Below are 23,682 nucleotides of genomic sequence, written 5' to 3' on the forward strand. Positions count from 1 at the left end.
GAAGTATTTTAAACAGGAAGGGGGAACTGGAAGTACCAGTGCTAACAGACAGATAGGAGCTCATTACAGGGCAGAACTGGACTTTAAAAAAAGAAATAATACTGGCCACATTTAGTTACAACATATAGTGTTTATGTCAATAACAAACAAAAATAAAATGGGGACATTTTTCTGTTAGGGATTCAGAGAAATAAAAGAAATGATGTTGAAATAAAAGAGAGATATTTACTCCTTGGCCCAACTGACCTGGCTTAGGTCACACAGCAGTGTCCAAGTGCCTAAAGAAAATGGATTTCTTTTAAAACAGGCAAATATTCTACTGTTTTCAAGTGTTGGGTAAAACAAAAACATTCTGGATGTCTTAAAAAAGTGTGCTACTTGGTTTGAAATAATTTTCACTTATTGTTTACTTATCTGACAACTGAAAAGGCAACAATCTCCAAATACTTTTAAGAATTGTTTCTATAAATTCTCAAAAATATAAACTTAACTCTATATATCAGATGAAGCATATGTGTGTCACAGTCCCTGTAACAGAAAACAAGAAAGTTAACATCACAAGTGGTGTGTGTGTTGGTAGAATCCTATTAATCCTTCATTTCTGTTAGGATCATTCATGGAACAGCTTTTGCTGGACACGCTTTCCAATCTCTCTGAATGTTCTCATCTGTCAAAGAGTAATAATAATATATCTTTGTGTAATAAGGATTAGATGAATTGATAGACACAGATCTGGAAGTGGCATTTTGTCTTCCTACTTTTTATCCGATATCCAGATATTGAAACACAGGCTTGTATGGCATATTTCCAACTAACCAACATGGGAAGATGGATCATTGTAGTAGAAGCTCTTACGGATGCCTTGATGCTTCAAATGTCTTATGCTAGGTTACATATGTATCTGTACTTGACATATAAAACTGTTACTTCTGTTGGTCATCCCTCAGTAACTACAGTAAACAGTAAATTACATAAAAAGTAGTTTTCAAGAAAGTAGATATCTCTAAGATTATATAATCACACCAGGACAAAATTTGTATATTCTCCTATTTAGAAAAAATGTAAATGCAGAAAGTATGTATGTATGTTGAAACACATACATACAAATGTATTTGGCTTATGTATATTGAAATAAAGATATCAAATTTTAAAAGGTTATCTAACTAATGTAACTTTAGAGACCCAAGACTACTGTTATTTTAGGTAACCACGTGGGACATATTTTATGTCACTTCATTTATAGAAATACGATATGCAGTCAGGTAAGCATTTCCTGTTGATTTTATGATAAGTTGCGATACTTGCATGACTCATATACACACACTTCCTGAGATAAAGTCTGATTCCAGCACAGAATAACCAGTTTGCACGAACGCCAAATACTACTAAAAAGTTCTCTCTCTTCCTCACTCACTCACTTTCTCTCCCTTTCTGCCCTTACCCACATGCAGACACTCTTTCCATATACACACACACCCAGCCTCCCAGGCATAATTTCGTAGGAAATGTTTATTTTCCCAACTGCAGAAATTTCCCAACTACAGAAAACAAACCTTATCTCAAACACTGAAAGTCCTTCCTTTTCCTGGTTTGGAAATACTAAGTCATTCTTGGAGATTTTCTTTAGCCAGCATTTAGGTATATTTCAAGCATAAAATGTTGTGAGGACAAAATGACTCAGAAATTTGTAATGCAGAATTAAAGCTTTCCACTTTTAGGTCACCAGTACATATCTTGCTGACTTGTGTTAGTTAAGGATTGATTACAGTTGGTACGCTGTTTAATTTCCAGAAGAAGCTGGGAGGCTCACTGCAGCTCTTCCTGTTTTGATCTGTGTACGGGCTAGAGTTGGTGCTTATTAATATATTTCTTTGCAGATAAAGCCAAGTTCATGGAATTAAATAAAAGAGAGCCGACCTGGTAGGAGTTGATGAATAAGAAGCTGTTAATTTAGTCATCCACAAACATAAATTTATTGTCTGACACCTTTCTAAAAGTAAAGTTTGTTAAAATGATCAGAATCATATTTCTAAGTTTTTAATTGCAGTCATTGACAGCAAGATGTAAGAACTGTAACTTCAGTAGATAAGACAAAGAGTCAGAATGACTATATATATATATAATATATTTATTTATATTCGTATGAAATTCAGATGACTGCATCAATGAGTCATCATCTTCCTCGTCTGTCACTCAGCAGTGCCAAGGTCGTAAAGTCATTTGTTATGTTCTGTCTTATGTAAAAGCCCATGGAATTATTTTATTTTTTCTCACCCAAAAAATTCCAGAATCTATTTCTAAAAATCTTGAATAATTTGTTTTAATTCAATGTTAACATTGGACATTGAGATAAATTTAAATTTTGTTGTCAGCAAAGAGAAAAATCAAGCTTATGTGGATACAGTCTATAATTCCAATTCCTAAGGATTTCTGCAGAGAAGGTAGTTGTCTGAAAATAGGGTAAAGAATCGTCATCTTCCTTCTGTGGAAACTTTTGATTGTAAAAATAATTGAGAGTAAATAGGCTCTAATGCATCACCCCAGGCTGTGCCACATGGGTATGTAGATTTCTTCCTGCTAAATGCCACCAAATGGCTGCATTTCTTACAGCTGGTGGCTAAATTCTTGCAGAGGGTAGATACCTTTACCATAACTGTATTTTCTCTCTGAAGTTTTCATGGATTCTTATGGTAATTTATATCAGGTTAAAGCCAAAAAAAAGCTAAAGCTAGCCAAAATTTGTCCAGAGAGTTAGACTTGCTGCCAAATTAATTGCTTGGTCTCAGTATTCTTATTGGTTTCTCAGACTTACACATGGCTCCCTAGATGCTTGATTTGAGCTGTCTGACATTCCCCAGATGGCTTTGTGTCCTTAAGAGCTAATTCAAAGAAGGTCATTTCAGCTGCTGAATATTCAAAGAAGTATCCTGGTCGAAGGTTGATTGCAGCCAGTGTCTCAAGGGATGAACCTAGGATTTCTGAAGCTTCCTCTGAGCTCACAGTTATTGTCTTGGCCCTACACATGATAACATTTATTTGCCAGCTATGGGAATAAAAATAAATATGACTCTCAGCAGTGGTAATCCCCCCAAAAAGAATGACTGACACTGTGAGGATAATAATGTTACTACTCTGTTATTGCCTCTGAAAATATGATATGTGGAATAAAGCATGAAACTGAGTTTGTCCTTTTTAAAATCTGAGAATAAAACATTTGTAAATTCCTTAAATGTAAGCATCATTAAGAAAAATGATAGAATTATGTATTGTATAAGCTTATCTACTTGTTAGCTGCTCAGTTGTGTCCGACTCTTTGTGACCCTATGAGCTGTAGCCTGCCAGGCTCCTCTGTCCGTGGGATTCTCCAGTCAAGAATACTGGATTGGGTAGCCATTCCCTTCTCCAGGGGATCTTCCCGACCCAGGGATTGAACCTGGGTCTCCTGCATTGCAGGCAGATTCTTTACCGTCTGAGTCACCAGGGTATATGACATTATGTACTTCCTACCTACGTTTTTGAAAAGGAGCAGGGGTAGAAGATCCTTCTAACCCACCAGGGTTCTGGCCAGAGCTGACATTTCTTATCTCCTTTATTTAAGAATCTAACATGTTTCAGGAGGCAATAGAGAGTAGGCGTAAACCCAGAACCACTTTAGGAACTACATTCCCTGAATCCAAAGTTCACATTTGCTGTTTACAATTCTTATGACCTTTGGCAACGTCCTTAACATTCCTACGCCCCTAAATAGGAACATATTTACCTTATTGACTTGTTTTGAATCTTGAAGAAGTAAAGGGCTTACGAAATTCTAGGGCACACAATAAGTACTATATACATATGATCTGTTTACCTAAACTTTGTAAACCAGAACTGATACTGCAGTTTTCACAACATGTTTAAGAGCTCCAGGCCTGGAACTGTCTATAACCTGGGTTCAGTGATCATTTTTGAGCCCTGTGACCTTAAACATGTGGCATAACTTGACTGAGCCTCAGTTTTCTCATTTGCAAAATGGGGCAGTAGTAATACCTGATTTTGTTACTGTGAAGATTAAATGGGGTAACACATGTAAAGTAATGAATGCCTGGCACTTCTTGGGCATGTGGTATATGTTAATTACTGTTCTGATTTTTACTTTGATGTTTAAGTGAACATGTGAAGTATTGATATGTGAGCAACATGTGATACTCAGAATCCATGTATGCAGGGTTTCAGTTTTGCTAATGAGAATTATTATTTACTGTGCAGAGAATACATGTGTTGGTGTTTATAGTTATTTTCTAATAAGTAAATAACATTTACTTATTAGGAGAATAATAATAATGTGTTTTTCAGTTACTCTTTGTTAGGCTATTTAGATTTTTTTAAAAAACCTTAATTTTTTTTTTATCTGTGAGATTTGAGTGCTAGATAAATTAGTTAAATAAAGTAAATGCTTTGTTAGTGATTTACCTTCTATGTCCAGACACATTCTAGCCACTCATTAAGTTAAGCACTATGGGCAGGAAAAGCAACTCATCAATAACATAAAAATGGGAATGAAAGAGAGAAGCAGAGAAGACATTGCCTCTTCTGTAAAATAAAGTTCATGAGACCTGATATTTCCCCATCTGTCGGGAGTGTTGTAAAGATTATGAAAACATTAGCGTTTGTAAAATGTAACTCTGTGCCAGAAAGGCAAATAGAGTATAATGAAAGAAGCGACCAAAGTTGCATGATGACATTTATTTCATATGGTAACATCCCTTTTTTTCATTAACAGGAAATGTTAGGGCAAAGTACCTGCTTCTTAGGAGTGGGAAAGGTAAATGAAAATCGAACAAAGATTCATCAAGTCTTCTTTATGATAACGTAAACCTTTAAGACTGTGTTTTCCATAGAATTAGAAACGTGGAATTTCATAGTAAAAGTGTATTTATCACCTTGTTTGGGGAGCAGATTTTAAGCATGATCACAGGAAAACACCTGTTTTGACACTCTGTGGGGAAGGTGCGAACATTCGGGCAAACTCTGTCTAGGTGTGGCGTAAACAAGAGTGCTTTGGCTAGCATCCTGCAAGGAGTCGGGTCTAAACGGTCTGCTCCAGCTTCTGCTGCTGCTGCTGCTGCTAATATTGCTGGGAAGGACAAGTGGCTGACCTGGCGTACCCTTCACTCTGGTGCTGCCCCGGTCACTCAGGAAGTGTTGCTTAAGGGAACCTCCGGGATCCTTTTCATGGCACCATGGCAAGAAGAAGCAGTATCTTATCTATTGAAGATAAAGCGTGGAATTGGCTAATGGATGCTGGTGAGTGAATAAGGCAAGTGGGGAGTCAGTTTACTAAGATACCTTGTGGGCAGACCCGCTCTCTTGAGGACTGAGGTGGCGTCCCTGGGAAAATGGCATCTATAGTCTGAATCTCAGACCTTTGTTTTAGAAAGAAATCATAGTGTTAACGCTGGTGACCTGATCCATGATACCATGTATGTTCCATTAATGAAATTCCTATTTATTCCCAGCTTGACCACTTGAAAGTTCTAATCCTGAAGTTTGTTAGCTGTCTCAGTATATGGAGTAGATGTTATTTCTTAGGCCCTATTTAATTTTCATTCTTGTTTTTCACTTGACCCACTGTGATTTTTTTTTTTTTAAATAACTTTTCAGTATATGAAAGAAATTATTTTTCCTTTCAAATCTAAATGAGCCACTCCTTTTTTCAACACAATAAGAATATAGAATTTTAAATTAAGAGACTATATAGCACACATAATTCTTGCTAGGAATATTCTTTTCAATTCAAGATAATTATGTAAGGAAATTAGTAAGATGCTGTTCATATTAGTCATAGTTGCTCAGGATGAATCTTTGACATTAGCAATAAAGAAATTTCGTTGCTAATGTATTTAATTGCCAATATAAGATAGTTTCCTTAAGCGAGTTTCTTGATGGGTAAAATGAATAATTGAATGAGCTAACCCGTTCCAGACCTCTTACCTGGAAAATTCCATGGATGGAGGCACCTGCTAGGCTATACAGCCCATGGGATCGCAAAGAGTCTCACACAACTAAGAAACTTCACTTCTCATCTCAGTTTTTCTCACTCTAAAATTTTCTCCCCCAAAAATTTCCTTTCCCCAAAGTAGAGGCCCATTTTTGATAATCCTACTATGAGATTTGAAATACATATGTATCTCTTCCATTTTATAATTTATATCAGAGGTGAATATGTGCCAATTAATTAATAGTTTACCTGTATCTTTCATGAAAAGATTGGAAGATACAGAAATATCAGGTTTTTCATAGAGATGTAGACCAAGTTTTTCCAGAATAATTAATGTATGATTAATAAAGTATTTTAAAAAACTTTGACAATCAAATTTAGGAATTTACTCAGAGCATAGTAAAGGCCCTGACAAGCCATGACTTTAATGTCATTTCAATTTTTAAGAACTCTATTTGACCATAACTGCCTCTCCCCCATCATCTGTGCTTCTTTGAGAAGTGCCTTTCACAAGTGGCAGGACTATTCAGCCAGTAAATATATACTGAGCACCTACTGAAGGAACTAGCTGCCCCCTCCAGTATTCCTGCCTGGAGAAGCCCATGGATGGAGGAGCCTGGTGGGCTGCAGACCATGGGGTCACAAAGAGTTGTCAATGACTGAGTGACTAACACACATGACACCTACTCTGTTCCCAGGTTATCCAGGTGCAGGAATACAATTGCAAGCACCTTTGTCAAAAATGTCTTCCTTTGTGATGCTTACCAACGGGGAAGCAAACATGGCTTAGATTATCTAATCATGCTGCTTTTAGGAAGATACTTTAGTAGCAATATCATGTTTATTTTTAAAAAGCCACTACCAACTTTCCTATTTTCACTGACAATCCTGACATGCTGTTCTGTCTGAAGAGCTTATAATTGAATGGACTGTACTATTTTAATTGGTGACGTTAATTCAGTTTCTTGTCCTCTCTTCCACATTTTTTATTTGTATGTTTTAGTTTTTGTTGTTTAGATTATTGAAATTGATTTTCATGAGAGGGATTGAGAAAAGAGGTCAGAAAACAAACTGTAATTGATTTTTAAATATTTTATTTAAAGTCAGACTTACTACATTGGAAAAAAAGTCAGCTTCCATTTGGTTTCCACCGTAGGGACTCACTTCATCTTTTCTTATGCAAACCTATCATATTGACATAATTGTGTCTTTAAAAAATTAAGCTTTAGTTCAAACAAACATCTGTCTCCACTTAGGCACTGTTTATACAATAAAAGTATTTTTAAAGGGAAATTCATATTCCTCATCCTCTTACACAATCTCAGTTCTCTCAAATTTAAAATACTAGCTGCCTGGGCAGTACTTACTATTTTGTAGTATAAGGATTATTTCATTTTATAAAAATATCTGACCCTTAGTGACTTACTGGACATAAGTTTTGCCCAAGCAAGTACTGCTTTTATTGCATGTTATTAACATAATATATATGACATAACCACATGTATATGAGACTGGGGATGGAAGTCAGCCTTTCCCAGCACACAATAATTGAGTTATTTGACACCAAGTAAATAGATTATTATTACTCTTCTAGTTAACTTGGACTTAAAGTTATATATATATACACACACACACATATATAAGCAAATACCCAAAGTCAAGATTACACACACAGAACTTATATTAGGCAGTAGTATTTCTTTTCATTTAATTCTAAAACAATATAAAATATTATGCATGGTTAATTTGCTTCTCGTCTTGAGAAACTGACAGTTCCTAAATGAGTCTGATCGTTTTAATTTTGATTCCTATTAGGGATTATTAAAGTTCTTTCAGAGTTTATATTTAGCCTCTAGCTTGATTTTATCCAGCTCATTAAAGCAAAATTGTTTTAGGGTCTGTCTCTTGTAGCTGTTTAATATTTAACATTCACTGGGCTCCTCAAGATAAGTTTCTGAAGGTTTGTGAGCAGTTGAAGAGCTGTGAATAGTGGTTAACAAGCCATAGGTGTCTCCATGGAAAATAGAATATTGTGAAGCCCAGATTTAGGAGAATCTCAGTGAGTAGTTGTCCGACAAAGCATTAAAAACTGCTGAGTTAAGCTCATTTTTCTTTCTGCCTCCTCTTTTTTCTCTTTTTTCCATCTCTGCCTCATCTCTGAACACTCTTTGTTCACTTCTTTTTCTTTTTATTCTTCTTATCTCATTGAATTCCTTCAGTCTCCCTCATCTGATCATAATAGAAAGTTATGTGTTTGATGAAACATGTTGTATTTAAGAAGGAGTTTTAATGGTTTCTCAATTTAAAAAATCAACTGGGTTTAACCTTGCCGTCTTCTCATTTTCTCCTCTCGTAGTGGATAACTTTGCCTTTTAATCTCTGTAGTCTTGTGGATCAGCGCCCTGTGACTTTTTTGTATTTGTAAATTCCCTTATCTTAATATACATGTTATAATAATGTGATTTAGGAATTTTATGCCACTTACTAGATTTTTAACCTCAACTCCAGTAGACATACTATAATATGTCTTCCTTACTTTTCTTTCTAGAACTAGAGTGCCGTCTGCCCCCTCAGCTGTGTTTTGGCTGTATGTGGGATGCTAGAGTGGCCTGTCCTCGTGTATTTTGTTGCACTTCGCCATTGCTTCTTATGTTCTGTTGGTGAATTTTGGTGGTTCTTTTCAGGCGCTTCTTGAGTCTGTGCTACTTGGCCCCATCCCCTTGCTCCCTGAGGGTCTCATGCTGTGTGGTCGTGTCTCCACCTCCTTGGCCCTGTCCGTTGACAGACCCTTGGGTCCCCCGATGGCTGCCTCCGAACCCCTGTGAGGGCGGGGATATCCCTCCCCTGCTGCTACAACTGAGCGCCCTGCGCCGGGTACCACGTGGCCCTCTACACCTGCTTTCCGTTGTTAAGGCTTCCCAAGCTTTGGCTGTGGCTCAGTGATCCTGCCGTCAGCACCCTCAAGCTTTCCTAGCCTCGACTCTCAGTGGTAGCAGCAGGTGTTGGGATCTCTCCAAGCCCCTAAGACCCTGGGAGCAAGAGAATGGCCGCTTGACATAGACCTCAGGAGTTTTCAAAGCACCAAGAAACCTCTGCAGAAGATATGTAAAGGTAAGATTCTGATTTCTCCAGGAAGCTGCTCTGGATGCTGAACAACCTGCAGCCATTAACTTGATGTAGACTCCATAGGTAGGCTATCCTTGGGCAGCTCTGTATCTGATGATAGAACCAAAGTAAAACACTTTTAGGAATTTGGTGTGATAGTCACATTTCTATTTGATTTTATTTAGATTAAACTTGACGCTGAGTAGATTTTTAAAAAATACTTTTTCCATCCTTTGAAGTGGAATTTGTGAAGGACCTTTTGGCTTTGTGTATCTTGTCAGAGAATCTTGTTGAGAGTGGAAACAGTTAAAAATAAAATAGAAAGTATCTGTTTTTCAAATGCCTGTATTTTATTTACCTCTCCCTTCATGTTGAAAACCAGAAACATGAAATGGTTATTTCTTCACATTCTTCAAACTCAAATTCCGAAGTCCATAATTAATTCAGAAGGAATGAGAAAGGCAGCTCAGTTCATGGTGGTGCCAGGATACATTATTGTCCTTTGTCAAAAATTACTGCTTGTTGTTCTAAATGTAGCAGTCTCTTTTCTTTGAGAATTTAATTTCTTTTTTTTTTTTTAAGAGATTATTTTCCTGCCTGTATTTCTTGGGGGAAGATTTCGTTCCATTTACATGTAAAATTCTGGATTAAGAATCCTTGTGGGGGTGTGTGAGGGATGAGAGAGACCACAGCAGTGTGTTGGAGTGAATGGCACAAATCATCTCTTCAGCATTATCGCTTTTTTGGCAACTGTTACTTATTTATAGACTTTATTCTTTATTTTGCCTCCATTCATGGACATTATTCTGGAAAGTGTTATTAAGACACTTCTAATATGAGGTCGTTGGCAGCCTTACTATCAGTTCATGCCTTCTTTTTTGCTCCCTTTGTTTTCTTCTCAATAAGGACTTAATCTCTTAATTGATTCCCTGTAGTTGGAATCAAGGCTATTATTAGCTTACTGTCACACTGAAACACTTTTATCTCAATAAGCAAAAATGTTACAGACTTTAAAAATGAAAAAGAAGTTTTGACCAATAGCTGTACAAAATGAAATAGAAGACTCATCTTTGATGGTGCTATTTTAGCATGTGTATTTTTAAGACTAAAAGATGTTCAACCAAATATTTTATTTACAATTGAAAATATTCAAGTTTTAGTCCCTCTAGACTTTGAAGCATAAGGAAATGGAATGTTCTGCTGTCTTTCTAATGCATCTAATTGAGTAATTAATTTCACATGTAAAAACAGAAAAGGGAGATTTTAATCCTTTGATTCTTAACATTTATAATGAGTTTACAGTTTTAAAAAATGTATGGCACCGTAGAAGTTAGGAGTTTGCATTATTCTCAAGTTTGCTTGTAGAATGCTTTATTTCTGTTTTATTATATAGAATTCTTATATTCTACTGGAACAAGAAACAGAATATACATATAAAATTATATATATGTATAAAATTTTAAAATGATTTAATTAAGTGAAGACAGAATGATAGATTGTACTTATGGCCATTTGTAAAATGTTCTTACAATTTTAAAATTACTTTAAAAGCATTTTTAGTGGAACATAATCAATTAGTGATGTTCATTGTATTTAATGTTTTATGAAGAAAGTAACTGCATGTAAGCAGGACACAATATCGTAATATTTAGAATTTAGCAGTTGCTTTTTTAAGGCATACAGAAAGGTACAAGATATCACATATTAGTGGTGTCATTAAGATCTTAGCGGTTAGCTGCATAGAATAAATAATAGTAATAAATAAATTGAATAAATTATAGAATGACTATTTTGGAGATAAGGAAATGGAGGACCAATAATTCATAATTTCTTAAGCTCAGAGACAAGACCAGAATCCAAGTCACTGAATTCTAGCCAATGCACTTCTTTGTATGTGATTCTGTTTCTTAAAGTTACAATACATTTGAAGGTCCAGAGCAATGTCGGCAGAGCAATGAATGGATTCTAGGACTAGAAGAGATTTTCTTCAGTATTTAGAGTTTCTGAGCATGGCTCATAAACCTGATTTCACTTCTCCAGTGTAGCATGATTGGGGCCTTTAGAATTTCTTTTTTATTTCTGCTTTGTTTAGTGTGGCTTTCATTGTATTAAGAGTTTGAAAAGCACAGTGGAAGGATCATTGAAATATTTTTGTTTAACGAGAGTGTAGTAGAACTTCTGCCATCCCATTTATTTCAGTTTATGATCCGTAAATTTGACAATCTTCCAAAAATTTAAATTCTTAAAGTTGAAAAGATTAGACCTGTATGCAACTGTAGGCAGTATGTTTTCTGTTTCTAAGCAGAAATTATAATTGACTTCCCTTATTTCCAAAATTAAAAAATTATTCAATTTGCAACTTTCAAGGTATCTATTTATGGTACCATAAGGTGGGGAGAATGTGCAGTCTCTGTAATACAGTAAGTGTATTTGTGTGAAATTACTTGATATATTTATTAATTAAATGAATTCTGGTTGCCTGACTTGAAATTATTACTTCAAAATTCAAATTCTCCCTGATTTTACCACACGGCTGTCAGCACGTGGGGTTTACCAGGTGCCTCAGTGGTAAAGAATCTGCCTGCTGATGCAGGAGACATGGGTTTGATCCCTGAGTCAGGAAGACCCCCTGATGGAGGGCGTGGCAACCCACTCCAGTATTCTTGCCTGGAGAATCCCATGGACAGAGGAGTTTGGCAGTCCATGGGGTTGCAAAGAGTTGGACATGACTGAGCGCGCGTGCGCACACACACACACACAGTATTATCACTTAGTAGGACCTTGCTTAGGCTCTTTTACTATGATTCTTGGGGAAGTATAATTGTAATCCAGTCCTTTTGCTTGATGTCCAAGATGCTCACTATCTAAGACAGACCTAGGGGGAAAATGTGTGCAAAACTAAGACTATAAACTCTGATTTCTCCTTTAAGAAATTTCAATTTAAAAATTACTTAAGTGCTAGAGTATTTTGGAACAGAAACTTACAATGCTTACTTTAGAAAAAAGTATGAAGTACTTATTCACTGAAAGTGTTAAAAGTCTTAGGCTAGTTCAAAAACTAAGGTCTGCTTAATCCCAATCATAATGATCCCTGAGTATTTACACTGTCACTCAGCTCATAAGACTCACGCCTCTCAATTTCCACTGGTTTCTATTTTCCATCTCTTCCTTGTGCCTTCTTGGAGAGTATGAGAGTTGTGCAGAATCGTGGGCTATGAGCAGAACATTTATAATTGACACTGAGAAATGTCAAATGTACATAAACCTTAAATGATCTATTTCCTGTTATAACAAATAAATCAAAGTTGCCAGCCTTGTTAGACATTTCTGTGTAGAAAAGAAAGGAGAAAACAGAGCTGAACTTGATTCAAGCAAATGAAAGAAAGGCCAGATCTAGGGACGGTCTCAGACACTGACATTTTTGATACTTTAGGGGTGTTTTTACATTCCTCTAAAAAGTTCAGTATCCCTTTTCGTTGTGTGGAAATGAAAGCTTATTGAATTATTTAAGGTTAAGATATGTCTTTAATTGTAATTTATTGACTACCTACTACTTCTGGTCATTACAATAATTATCTCATTTATTCTTCGCAGAAACACCCGGAAGTGTGTAGTACTACTTTACCTTTACAAATGAGGAAACAGGCTAAGAGAAGTTGAATAATCTGCTCAGGATACCATAGCTGGACCCAGGGATTCCAACTCAGGACGTATGGCTCCAGTGTCCGTACTCAGAGATCCTATTAATTGTAAATTCCGGCAGTGAGTGCTGGTTCCCAGATTCAGTCCTGCCCATGTTTATGACCTAGTGCCATTAAGGCGCTCCTTTTATACCCCTCCCAACTCAGTCTAGGTTGCCGGTTATCACTGGCTATTTGAGCTTGAAGAGGTGACTTACTATCCTCTTTTAGTCATAGTCCCACTTGCTCTGAAATAGGAGCAATATTATCTCCTTGTCTTTTTATGAAAATTTAGTTTAATTTGATGAGCGTGTATGCCAGGCACTCAGCACAGTGGCTAGCATATAGAAAATAGCTATTGAATTGTTGATGCTATGATGTAATTTTCTCAAGGTCACACAACTAAAAAGTGATTGAGTCGGAATTCAGACCCAAGTTTGTAAGACTGAAAAACTAAACAAGAACATGTACACACATACACACTTTCCACAAAGCAACAACAATAGCGACAGGATAACAACCGAAGAGCAAAAACTCATGCTTTCTTCAAACTCTGATGCCTCTTATGCCTAACCATACCTTTTATGATGATTGAATCATGATGTCCTGAATGCTGTTGGGAAAAGTAGCATGGCTTAGTGGTTCAGGGGCAACTAGAGGGAAGGCTTTCAAAAATTGGAATTCTAGCTCCATTGCTTGCAAATTATTTGGTATTGGGCAAATTACATAACCCCTCTACAGCTCTTTATCTAAATGTGAAGCTAATAATAGTACCTATTATATTGGGTACAATGGCAAAAAGTTATGTAAATTAAATAACTCCTTTAATAAATGACTTTCATTAATAATTAATTGAGATGTACATATTTCTTTTAAAATATGGTATGTTCACAGAATGAGATGCATGGTTATGAAAATCCAAGATGGGTTGGATCCTGGTAATTATATGATCTGCCATTCTTCAAGAATCAATATGTTTTCACTGTCAGTAGCAGGCCCGTAGATAAAGATGGGGGAAAGTCATCAAAGATCAGAACTGACCCAAATATGGAGTGGTTTTGCCATCAGGAAGGTGGATGAACTGCTCTCAATTGGTAATATTAGTGACTGGTATCATGGTCACCAGCTGATGGGAATATGTGGGCACAGTCTGGTTAAGCAGGTGGCAGGTAGTAACAGTGTTCTTTCCCTTTTGAAACAGAATACCAAGCAGCAGCTGGGGTTAAGTCCTGGAGAGAGAGAGTGTTAACTTGGACTGAGCATCAGAGGTTAGCCTTGAACACTCGTCAGAGCAGGGACTTCTGCTCACCTGTCTAACCTCCTTTACTAGATTCTCAACTTCTTGAGGTCAGAGAGGCTTATTATATTTCTTTACAATGCCTTGTACAGGCTCTGGGAAATAGCGTACACTCTGTGCATGTTGATAATTAAAGGAAAGAATAGATGTTCTAGAAATGAGACAGAAGAACTCATTTAAGGATATCACAGCCATCAAAGGGACTGGAACGGAAGACTGTAGTTGCAGAAGCCTAGCCTGCCCTGGGGCTCCTTCAGGGACAGTTGTTATTTGGTTGCCGAGTCATGTAGGACTCTCTTGCGACACATGGACTGCGGCCTGCCAGGCTCCTCTGTCCTTGGGATTTCCCAGGCAAGAATAGTAGGTTGCCATTTCCTCCCCCAGGGGATCTTCCTGACCCAGGGATTGAACCCACATCTCCACTCCTGCATTGCAGGCGAATTCTTTACCATTGAGCCACCAGGGAAGCCTCCCTCAGGGACACAGAGAAGGGTTAAAGGCAGATCCTAGGGGTGGACCAGGGGACTGAATGTATGTAATCTTTGTAATGACAGGTTTAGGTCCTGGCAGAATTGAGACTGTCGTTGTAGCCTGATTAATGAATGCAGGAATAAAATATTCCCAACTGTTTATAAAACGTTTCAAGCTGAGGACATATTTAAAAAATTAAAAGCTATTGGAATCAATTTACATTCATTTTTTCAGACAGTTAAAGATGATATTTCTGGCATCAAAAACCCAATTTTCATGCCAGATTTGAAGAAAAATGCATCTGTAAATGTGTCGTTAATGTATATGCCCATATATAAAGAAGTTATCAAAATACAGTTTTAGATATGTAAAATTGTAATTTGTAGTATATGAGTGAAATGAGCTTATGCTGGTGATATGGAAAGTCAGAGTATAATTATAAAAGTTGAAATATTTGTGGGGAATGGTTGGTAAAATTTTATTTAGTACAAAATTTACTCCTTTTTTGATGTCTATTCTCCAAATAATAAGGTAAAAGCATCTTTCAATCAAAGTTTGTATTAAAAACATAGTGAAGTGAAGCAAAAGTCACTCTGTCGTGTCCGACTCTTTGTGACCACACAGACTGTGGAGCCTGCCAGGCTCCTCTGTCCATGAAATTCTCCAGGTCAAAATACTGGAGTGGGTAGCTGTTCACTTCTCCAGGGGATCTTCCCAACCCAGGGATCAAACCCAGGTCTCCCGCTCTGCAGGCAGATTCTTGACTGTCTCTGCCAGCAGGAAAGCCCAATTAAAAACATGAAACACATTCAGAAGAAAAGTAGCTTTTCTTTAGCATGACAATTTTACGTTGATACTTGAATTGCCATGAAGGTGTTTTTAGGTAAACCAAAGAGACAAGCCCATCATTTGGCATGTGTAGATCAGACACATTAACGTACATTCACACCCAGGATGTTGTGTGCTACCACCTGGAGGATGGCTGTTTAGAAAACTTCAGCTGAGAGTTAAAATCAGGCCAAATGTTTCCTGGAACATTTGTGTCTCTTTAATTTGAAAAAGACCATATGTTTCAGTAGTACTTTCTATAATATTAAGATAGCTGGAACTTTCCAGGGTATCTCAACAACAAACTCTTAAAGCAAGGGTGAAATTATTACACATTTAAAAAATTTTGCTTTGGGCATGGAAGTGGAAAAATCATCACCAGCACAAGCACATTATTTTGTGGAAAGTAGGGTCCATCCCTGCTTTTGTTTTCAAACGTGCCTATAAACTCAGCATCATTTCCCAGTTTCTCTCTGTATGTGCAGAGATGTTTACAGAGATGTATGCATACTCACACCCACACCCAAACACACAGGTACACACACACATGCACAAGAACACGTTTGCTTATCCCGTAAAGGATTTACACCAAAACAGAAATTGCAAGATGTTATCTCTATCATTCTCTTCAATCATTTGCCTTTATGACTGTGCGTCCCTGAATTACATATGGGTCTAGCATACTATTTGTTTGAGGAAATACCCTGGCAGTGCTTTTTTTTTTTCTCCTTTTTCTCATTTCCTGATGGCTGCTTTTAGTTTATTTGGTCAATTCATCAAAGTGAGTTTTAATTAGGTGGTAAGTTTGAGATGTTACTGAAACTGTATGTAGTAACTAACAAAAGTTACACTCGTCATAAAATCTTTTACATACGAAATAACTTAGATACCTGAGTGTCGATTTCACCTCCCAACCTTTGCCCTGCATATGTTCTTGGCAACTTAATCTGTTCTGTTTTATCCTTTTAATAACATAAGAGGGAGTGGTAGAAATAAAATTAGTGGGATCCCTCCCTGAGGAGAATTTAAAAATTGGAAATAAAAGTGTCAGTGTTAAGGGAGAAAATGTAAATAAGTTGAGCAGTGCTCAATAATCATCACCAGTTGTCACTCTTGATTTCCTATCTGGCAGTTGGCCTTTGATATATGAATTTTTTTAAAGATATTTATAATTTAAAAAAAAAAAAGAGGGACTTCCCTGGTTGTCCATTGGCTAGGATGCCACAGTTCCAATGCAGGGGGCTTGGGTTCCATTCCTGAGTAGCTGGATTCCGCATGCTGCAACTAAGGCCTGGTACAGCCAAATAAGTAAATAAATATTTTTTAAAATGTGCTGCATGAAATAAGTCAAACAGATATTTTTAAAAAAGCACTTTTTATTTAGATGGACCGCTGTATAGTTAAACCACGGTGTATGAACATGTGTGTATGTGCGTCATTTATTAGATGTAATTTGCAGAAACTCTTTCCCTGTTTCTACATAGAATTGCAAATATGCTGGTGAAGCTTGGCAGTTAGCGTTGATTCTGGAGCCAGGTAGCAAAGGTTCACACCTCACCTCCACCACTGACTGACTGTGTGTGTTTCCTTGTGTAAGTTATTGGACCTCTCTGAGTTTCAGTTATCTCGTCTTTATAATAGAGATAATAGTGAAACTATAAGATTGTTTTGAGTGTTAAATAAATTAATAAATCACTTAGAGCAGTGCATGGGCATACACTGGATATTCAATAAGCTGTCGTTGTCTTGCTTTTGTTCTGTGATTTGTTTCTAACAGAACTGTTTACTTAGCCTCATTTTATGAGGTAGGGGTGATGGGAGCTGACAGTCCGAGAAAAGAGGTGAAACTGAAAGTTGTGAGACTGTTTCTTAGCCAGGAGGTCACCTGTGTGTTAGTTGCTCAGCCTTATCTGACTCTCTGTGACCCCGTGGACTGTAGCCCGCCAGGCTCCTCTGTCCATGGAATCCTCCAGGCGAGAATACTGCAGTGGGTTGCCATTTCCTTCTCCAGGAGGTCAACTGCCAGAGGCCAAATTCATGTGGTAGTGTGGAGTCCCAAACTTACAAAAGCTTATGAATGACTGCTGGGAGGGAACTGCACTTAAAACAGAGATAATCTGAGGTTACATCATTGGGAGAAGGGGCCTAGCAGTGCCACCCTTTTGGAAGATTTAGAGAATCATTCACAAAGGTATCCACATCAATTCTGCATTTCAGTGTCTTATAGTCAGAAATTTTTACCAATATCTATTTAAACCATTGTTTCCTTATTTTTTAAAAAAATTGCTACCTTTCACATAAATAGGTTAGACATTATTTTAAAGACAATTTTGGTTAATTCTCTTCTTTTCTTCTTGATTTTCTCCTTGTTGTCCTGTCATTTTCCTGAAAAGAGTTTATTTTACCAGGGATAAATGCAAGAGGTTATTTGATGGAATAAACCTGATGACTCTCGGAATGAGGCTGTACTGTGGGGTGACCACACTTGCCTGGGATAGTTCCCATTTCAGTTTTTCGCCTAGACTTTGCTTTACTGTACTGTGGTTAGGAAAATAGAGTCCTGAGTTTTGTTTTCCAAGTTTGCCTAGGCTAATTAAAGCCACCATTGTCCTCTAAAACAGTAAGTTTAGGTTGCCCAAGAGGAAAATACAGAGCACCTTCAATTAAGCATTAAAATAACAAAGGCTTTAGAAGCTGTGTTCATGATTCCTGACCCTGGGTAAGAAAATATGTAGTTTGTATTACATTTTCAAAGATCAGGGTTGAGGGCTTGAACTTGTACTTTCTTTATGTATTTAGAGTTTTGAAACTGTGTTGAATTATTGGCAAACCTTTAATGAACTGTCATATAACAAAGGTTACCTAACTGTACCTTATTAAGATTGTTGCATGGAAATAGACCTCTTTAAAAAGGACATCTCAACTCAGAGGAAAGTTTAATTTTAGTTTCAATTTAGAACCTAGGTTATTTTGAAATGTCTTTACAGGGATTGAAAAACGACATATTGAAAAATAAAGTTATTTTAAAAATGCTAATTCAGTTAATACTTTATTTTTAGTAACAAAACCACAAATTAAGTTAAAATTATCCTTTAATTATTTTTGTTATATTTCTATTCCAAAGATATTTTAAAATTAGATTTCATGTTTAGGTCTTTGAGTAGACCATTTTCTCCCTGTAACTCAAATATACCAGTTCTTATGGAAGCAGGTCAGTTTTTGCTTCATGTTTGTTAAGTTGTCGGCATCTTTTTTCTTTTCACTGAAGTATAGTTGATTTACAGTATTGTTTTAGTTTCAGGTGTATAGCAAAGTGATTTGGTTACATGTATGTTGTTCAGTCACTAAGTTGTGTCCAACTCTGCGACTCTGTGGCCTGCAGCATGCCAGGCTTCCCTGTCCTCCGCTGTCTCCCGGAGTTTACTCAAACTCATGTCCATTGAGTTGGTGATGCCATCTGACCATCTCATCCTCTTTTGACCCCTTCTCCTCCAGACCCCAATCTCTCCCAGCATCAGGGTCTTTTCCAGTGGTAGTACATATATATGTGTTTGTCTATGTTCTTTGAAAAATTTTTTCATTACGGTTTATTGTAATATATATTTACTATAAGATAGACGTGCTATATGTTCCCTGTGCTATAGTTAACCCTTGTTTGCCTGTTTTATATATGGTAGTGTGCATCTGTTATTCCTATACTCCCCCTTCGGTATCATTCCCTCCCCCTTCCCTTTTGGTAAGCTTGTTTGGGTTTTTGCATTTTCCAATGGAAGTCAGGAGCTTTACAACAAAGAAGACTACAAATCATTTATGACTGGGGACAAAGCACTGAACTCTGACTTGGTTATTTAGTTTCTTGTGACAAGTTTCCATTTAATCACCATTTTACCTTGTGCATATCATGTGTCCTTGGAAGCATATCCACCATATTGCCTCCCTGGACCACATGAAATCCGATAAGGATAATGCATAGCACAGCATCTCTTGTAAACTTGAATTTCATCTTATTTGGGAAATAATTCATTTCTCTGACAAGCGAAGTAATTGCAAGTGCAGAAATACTTACTGTAATTAGTAAATATTTGCCTAAATCCTGACCACTAATGGTACACTTGTATTTTGCTCTCATGAAGATGAATACTGAAAACATAATAATTTTTTTAATAATATAATTAGTAGTACAAATTTTAATCTATTTTGAAGAATTGTGAGATGGGGAGAAAAAATGAGTTCAAACTCTTCTTTTCCTTAAAGTTAAGTAATGTGAAAAAGTCAAGATCATATTTAAAATTTCTTTTACAGTTTTGAGACTTTTCCATTGCCTAAAATAATTTTACAAAAGTGAAGGTGAATATGATGGTAAAAAAGTTAAGGTTTAGAAAATAAGCATCTGCCCGTAAGGAAAAAATGGTTTTTTAACAAACATAGATAATACAAAATTTGCTATGTCAACAATATGTATTATTCCCTCAAACAGCTGAATAAGCTAATGTGTATTTATTGAATAAATAAATGTGTTAGTGAAAATGAGTGAGAGGATAAATGAATGGATAAACTTAGTGATAACACTCTTTTCTTCCTGTTTATTATTTTTAGAAAACAATGCTTATTTTAAGGTATCATAAAGAATTCATTGAAAGAAAAAAGTGAAATTCCTCATTTTCTCTTGTGGCAACAACCAGTTGTTAGAGTATGATGAGAATGTCTTAGGTTTTAAGATATTGCTTACGTAGGGTGAATTATCCTACCTGAGTTTATAAGATATTGCTTATGTAGGTTGAATTATCCTACCTGAGTTTATAGGGCTTTTGGGAATCAGCAGAGGAGAAAACACAGATAAGCAAAAAGGCAGTTTGTCCTATTCTAAAAATAAATATTTGTCCACTTAATTATATCCTCAATAAGATAAATAGAAATGGATTAAGAAAATTACAGTGGTTTAGAAGAAGTTAATGCGTTCTCTATCCCTATTTTTATTCGATTCTGACAATAATTGTGTTAAAGGGACACCATGCACTATGTATTTTTAAACATTTAGCCAGCACAGTAACATCCCAAAGTATAGAGTATTAAAAAACAGCAGTGGACTTGATATTGTTGTGGCAGGGTTTTAACTCTTGGAAACCAAGGTAGGGGAAACAAAGTAAATGTCAGTATGAAGTTAAGGCTTTTTGCAAGTCTTGGGGCATTATGGAGAGCATAATAAATCTAATAAATCTTCCTACAACATGGGAACAGAAAGAGTAGTTGCAGAAATACACTGAGGTGGGAATTTGGAAAGAAAGGAAGAGGCTCTGCTGACAGGAGCGAGCTCGCATCAGCGTAAGCTCTGGCCACGGTGCCTCTCCTGGGGCTCATTCTGCAGGAATGCATCCCTTGTGCTAAATCGAGTACTTATGTAAACACACTCTGTAGACGTTTGGAAATACTGGAATAACAGTTCTTCAGGGGTTACTACGTAATTATTTCTAACTGTTGCATTTATTTATCTTAGTACCAATTTATAGAGCTAGTCTTTGACTTATGTTACCTACTGTGTCTTGTTTCATCATTTGAAAAAGTACATAAACAACATTTAAGAAAAATGCAAACACCAGTGACTTTATTCCGTGAATAAAACAGCTGGAAACTTATTTCTTATTATTTTGTAAATGGATAGTTGAATGTAACATTATATCCATGGCATGTTGAAAAATAAAAAAGGAAAAAGAATAGAAACTTGGCCTTTGGAATGAACAGCTTTGCAAAACACTAGCTTTTGATTTTATCTGAGCTTTACTGGAGAAAGTTTTTACTATCTCTGCAACGCCTAGAGGAAATCACTGAACTAGAAAAGCTGAATATCATTTCTGACTAATCTCTTAGTCATCCTAATAATAGGAAATTATTTAGTTCCTATTTTTCATAGTAGTCCATCTTGAACAATAAAAATCACATAGCCCACTCAAAAGATATTTCAGGAAAATGGATGTGATGCTTTGAAAAAATATTTACTTAAAAAGAGGCACTGTGAATGTTTTGCATTATGCTACTGTTTATCACTTATTTCTCAAAATGTATCCAGGGAAGTTAGCTGAAAATGACCTTGTTGTTTATAGTTTGGATGATTAGGGTTGAGGCATTGTCATTAGCCGAGTTAAGAAATAATAGGTGTGTTTGCTTTCTTTTCAGGGAGAATACACAGGTAACTGATTTGGTTGGGGATGGTTTGAATTTACAAAAAAACACCTGAAAGTCGTTCGCATAGAATTGATCGTGCTGTGTTAATGAAGAGTGCTGTGTCATACTCAGAAGATGCATGATAGGCAGAAAGGATAGAGAGAAAATTTTAGTGCATCTCTCTATAATCAGCAGTCAGGGGGGAGAAAAATCAAAGAAAGGGGCAGAGAATAAGCAAATTAATAAATTTTGGGGAAAGGAGAATGATACATTATCAGGAAATGCAAAAGACTCAGGAAGGAAGTAGTTAATGGTGCCAGATGATACAGAGGACAAGAAATGAGAAAAGGACATTAATTCTGGCAGTTAGAAGGGCACCATTAACTATTGAGAAGGCAGTTTGGGTAGAGTTGGGAGGGGAGGAGGTAGAACTCTCATTGCAGACCAGATTCCAAGAAGATGAGTCACTAGTAAGTTGGAAGTTATGTATGAGAACGAGTTTAGACAACTCTATCAAGACAGTCAGCAATAAAACAAAGAGAAGTGGGTGTTAGCTGGAGAGTTCAGAGCAGTGAAGATTCTTGTAGAATAGTGGAGGTTCCAATAGAAGCATGTTTTTCCCACTAAAGGAAGATACGGGAGTCCATGGAGAAGAAAAGATGCTCATTAAAATAAGGATAATGGAGGGTGCAAGAGATCAAAGAAGTTGAAAAAGGATAAAAAAGTGGATAAGAAGGTTGATCTTAGAAAGGATCTTGAACCAAGCAATTCCAGGTTCTGAGGGTTGTGTTGAAGGAGATCCTTAGTGAAGGAGACCTCCTATCACCTCTGTACCTTCAATTCTATCTTGTTTGTTGTCTGGATGACTCACACCCTTGTTTACACTCACAGTTATGTATTGCTTTTAAAATCCTTTAGTTTAACTCTGCTTGCCATATAGTCTCACCATGACTGTAAATTTTGTGGGGACATGGACATGAATATATTGTTTAATAACCACGTATGCATTGCTTAGTAACTGCCTTTTCATGTAGTCCATAATGTATTTCAGTAATCCAAAAAGCCAGTGCTACCAAGGGATGTTTTGCAGCCTGGTCTGTCCATCATAATACAAGGTTGAAGGCTAATTAGCGACCTAGGTGAAACTTAAAAGCTGTTTCTAAAACAAATCCTCATTTTCAAATGAATGGGATAGATTATTAATATGGTACTTTTTTCCTGTCTTCTGGTTAAGAAAGTTACAGCATAGCAAAACATAACTAAGATCTCAGAAATGGATACCTCCAAAGCCAGATAAAAATTTTAACCATAATTCATCGTGGAAAGTGAAAATATCTAAAGAAGATAATTATGAAAAAACAAAAATATGCAAAGTTAATGGTTGCTAAATGCTATGGTTTACACCACTGTTTATATCAACTAAAGATTAGAATGTGTCCTTCTCTTTGGTCTGATTCACACTGTAGTCACAAATCCCTTGATTTGAATAGTTGAATTATGTTTCTGATTGTTTCTTGGAAAATATAATTTGATGCAAAAGTTAAAAAGGAAAAGTTGTCTTTTCCCGTTTAGATAACATATAGTAAATATATACTAAGTATATTACTATTTGTTTTATGGCTGCTGTTTTTTACATAAATTAACAATGATCTTTTTTTTTTTTTAAGTAGAGCTTTATAGACAGATTATGAGCTGAGTACTATTTTCATGATTTTACACTAGCTACTGAAATAAAATACCATATCCATTTACATTTCTAAATTATATAAAGCTGTAAAGTTTATACTGTAAGCCACTTGATTTTATTCCTCCTGAAAATACTTGGTTTTATTTCTCTTCAGAATAAGTAGAGAAGGAAAAATTGAGGAGTGAATCAATATATCTAAATGAATAAACCATTGCCAGTGACAACTTCCATGTATTCATTTTGTCATGTTTTTATTAACATTACCCCAAATCGTATAAACATACTGATTGATTATGACTATTGTGCAGTAGCACAGACATCTTATTTTCTCCTGAAAAACTTGAGAAGGTCCTTTAATTAACATTTGTATTTTGGTTTTTTCTCTTTTATTTTTTAAATTATGAGTGCATAGTAGTAGTAATGTTAGTCGCTCAGTCGTGTCCAACTCTTTGCAGCCCTGTGGACTGTAGTCCGC

General features: G+C 36.3%; 1 protein-coding gene across 34 annotated transcripts in view; it reads left to right on the forward strand.

Annotated features, from left to right (window-relative positions):
* Window positions 1-23,682, forward strand: part of MBNL1 (muscleblind like splicing regulator 1) — a 210,027-nt gene that overhangs the window by 86,667 nt on the left and 99,678 nt on the right. For 2 of the 34 annotated variants that reach the window (XM_043873728.1, XM_043873720.1), the window contains one exon: window positions 5,179-5,286. The exons of 31 other annotated variants lie outside the window; for them this stretch is intronic. In XM_043873728.1, the coding sequence (XP_043729663.1) occupies window positions 5,281-5,286 (6 nt within the window). In that variant the 5' untranslated portion in view covers window positions 5,179-5,280. Of the gene's footprint in view, window positions 1-5,178; window positions 5,287-9,070; window positions 9,092-23,682 lie in introns of those variants that run through there. One more of the 34 variants, XM_043873731.1, reaches the window with a different exon arrangement.

This window comes from Cervus elaphus, chromosome 19 (genome assembly GCF_910594005.1).
Source record: "Cervus elaphus chromosome 19, mCerEla1.1, whole genome shotgun sequence".
NCBI classification, from domain to species: Eukaryota; Metazoa; Chordata; class Mammalia; order Artiodactyla; family Cervidae; genus Cervus; species Cervus elaphus.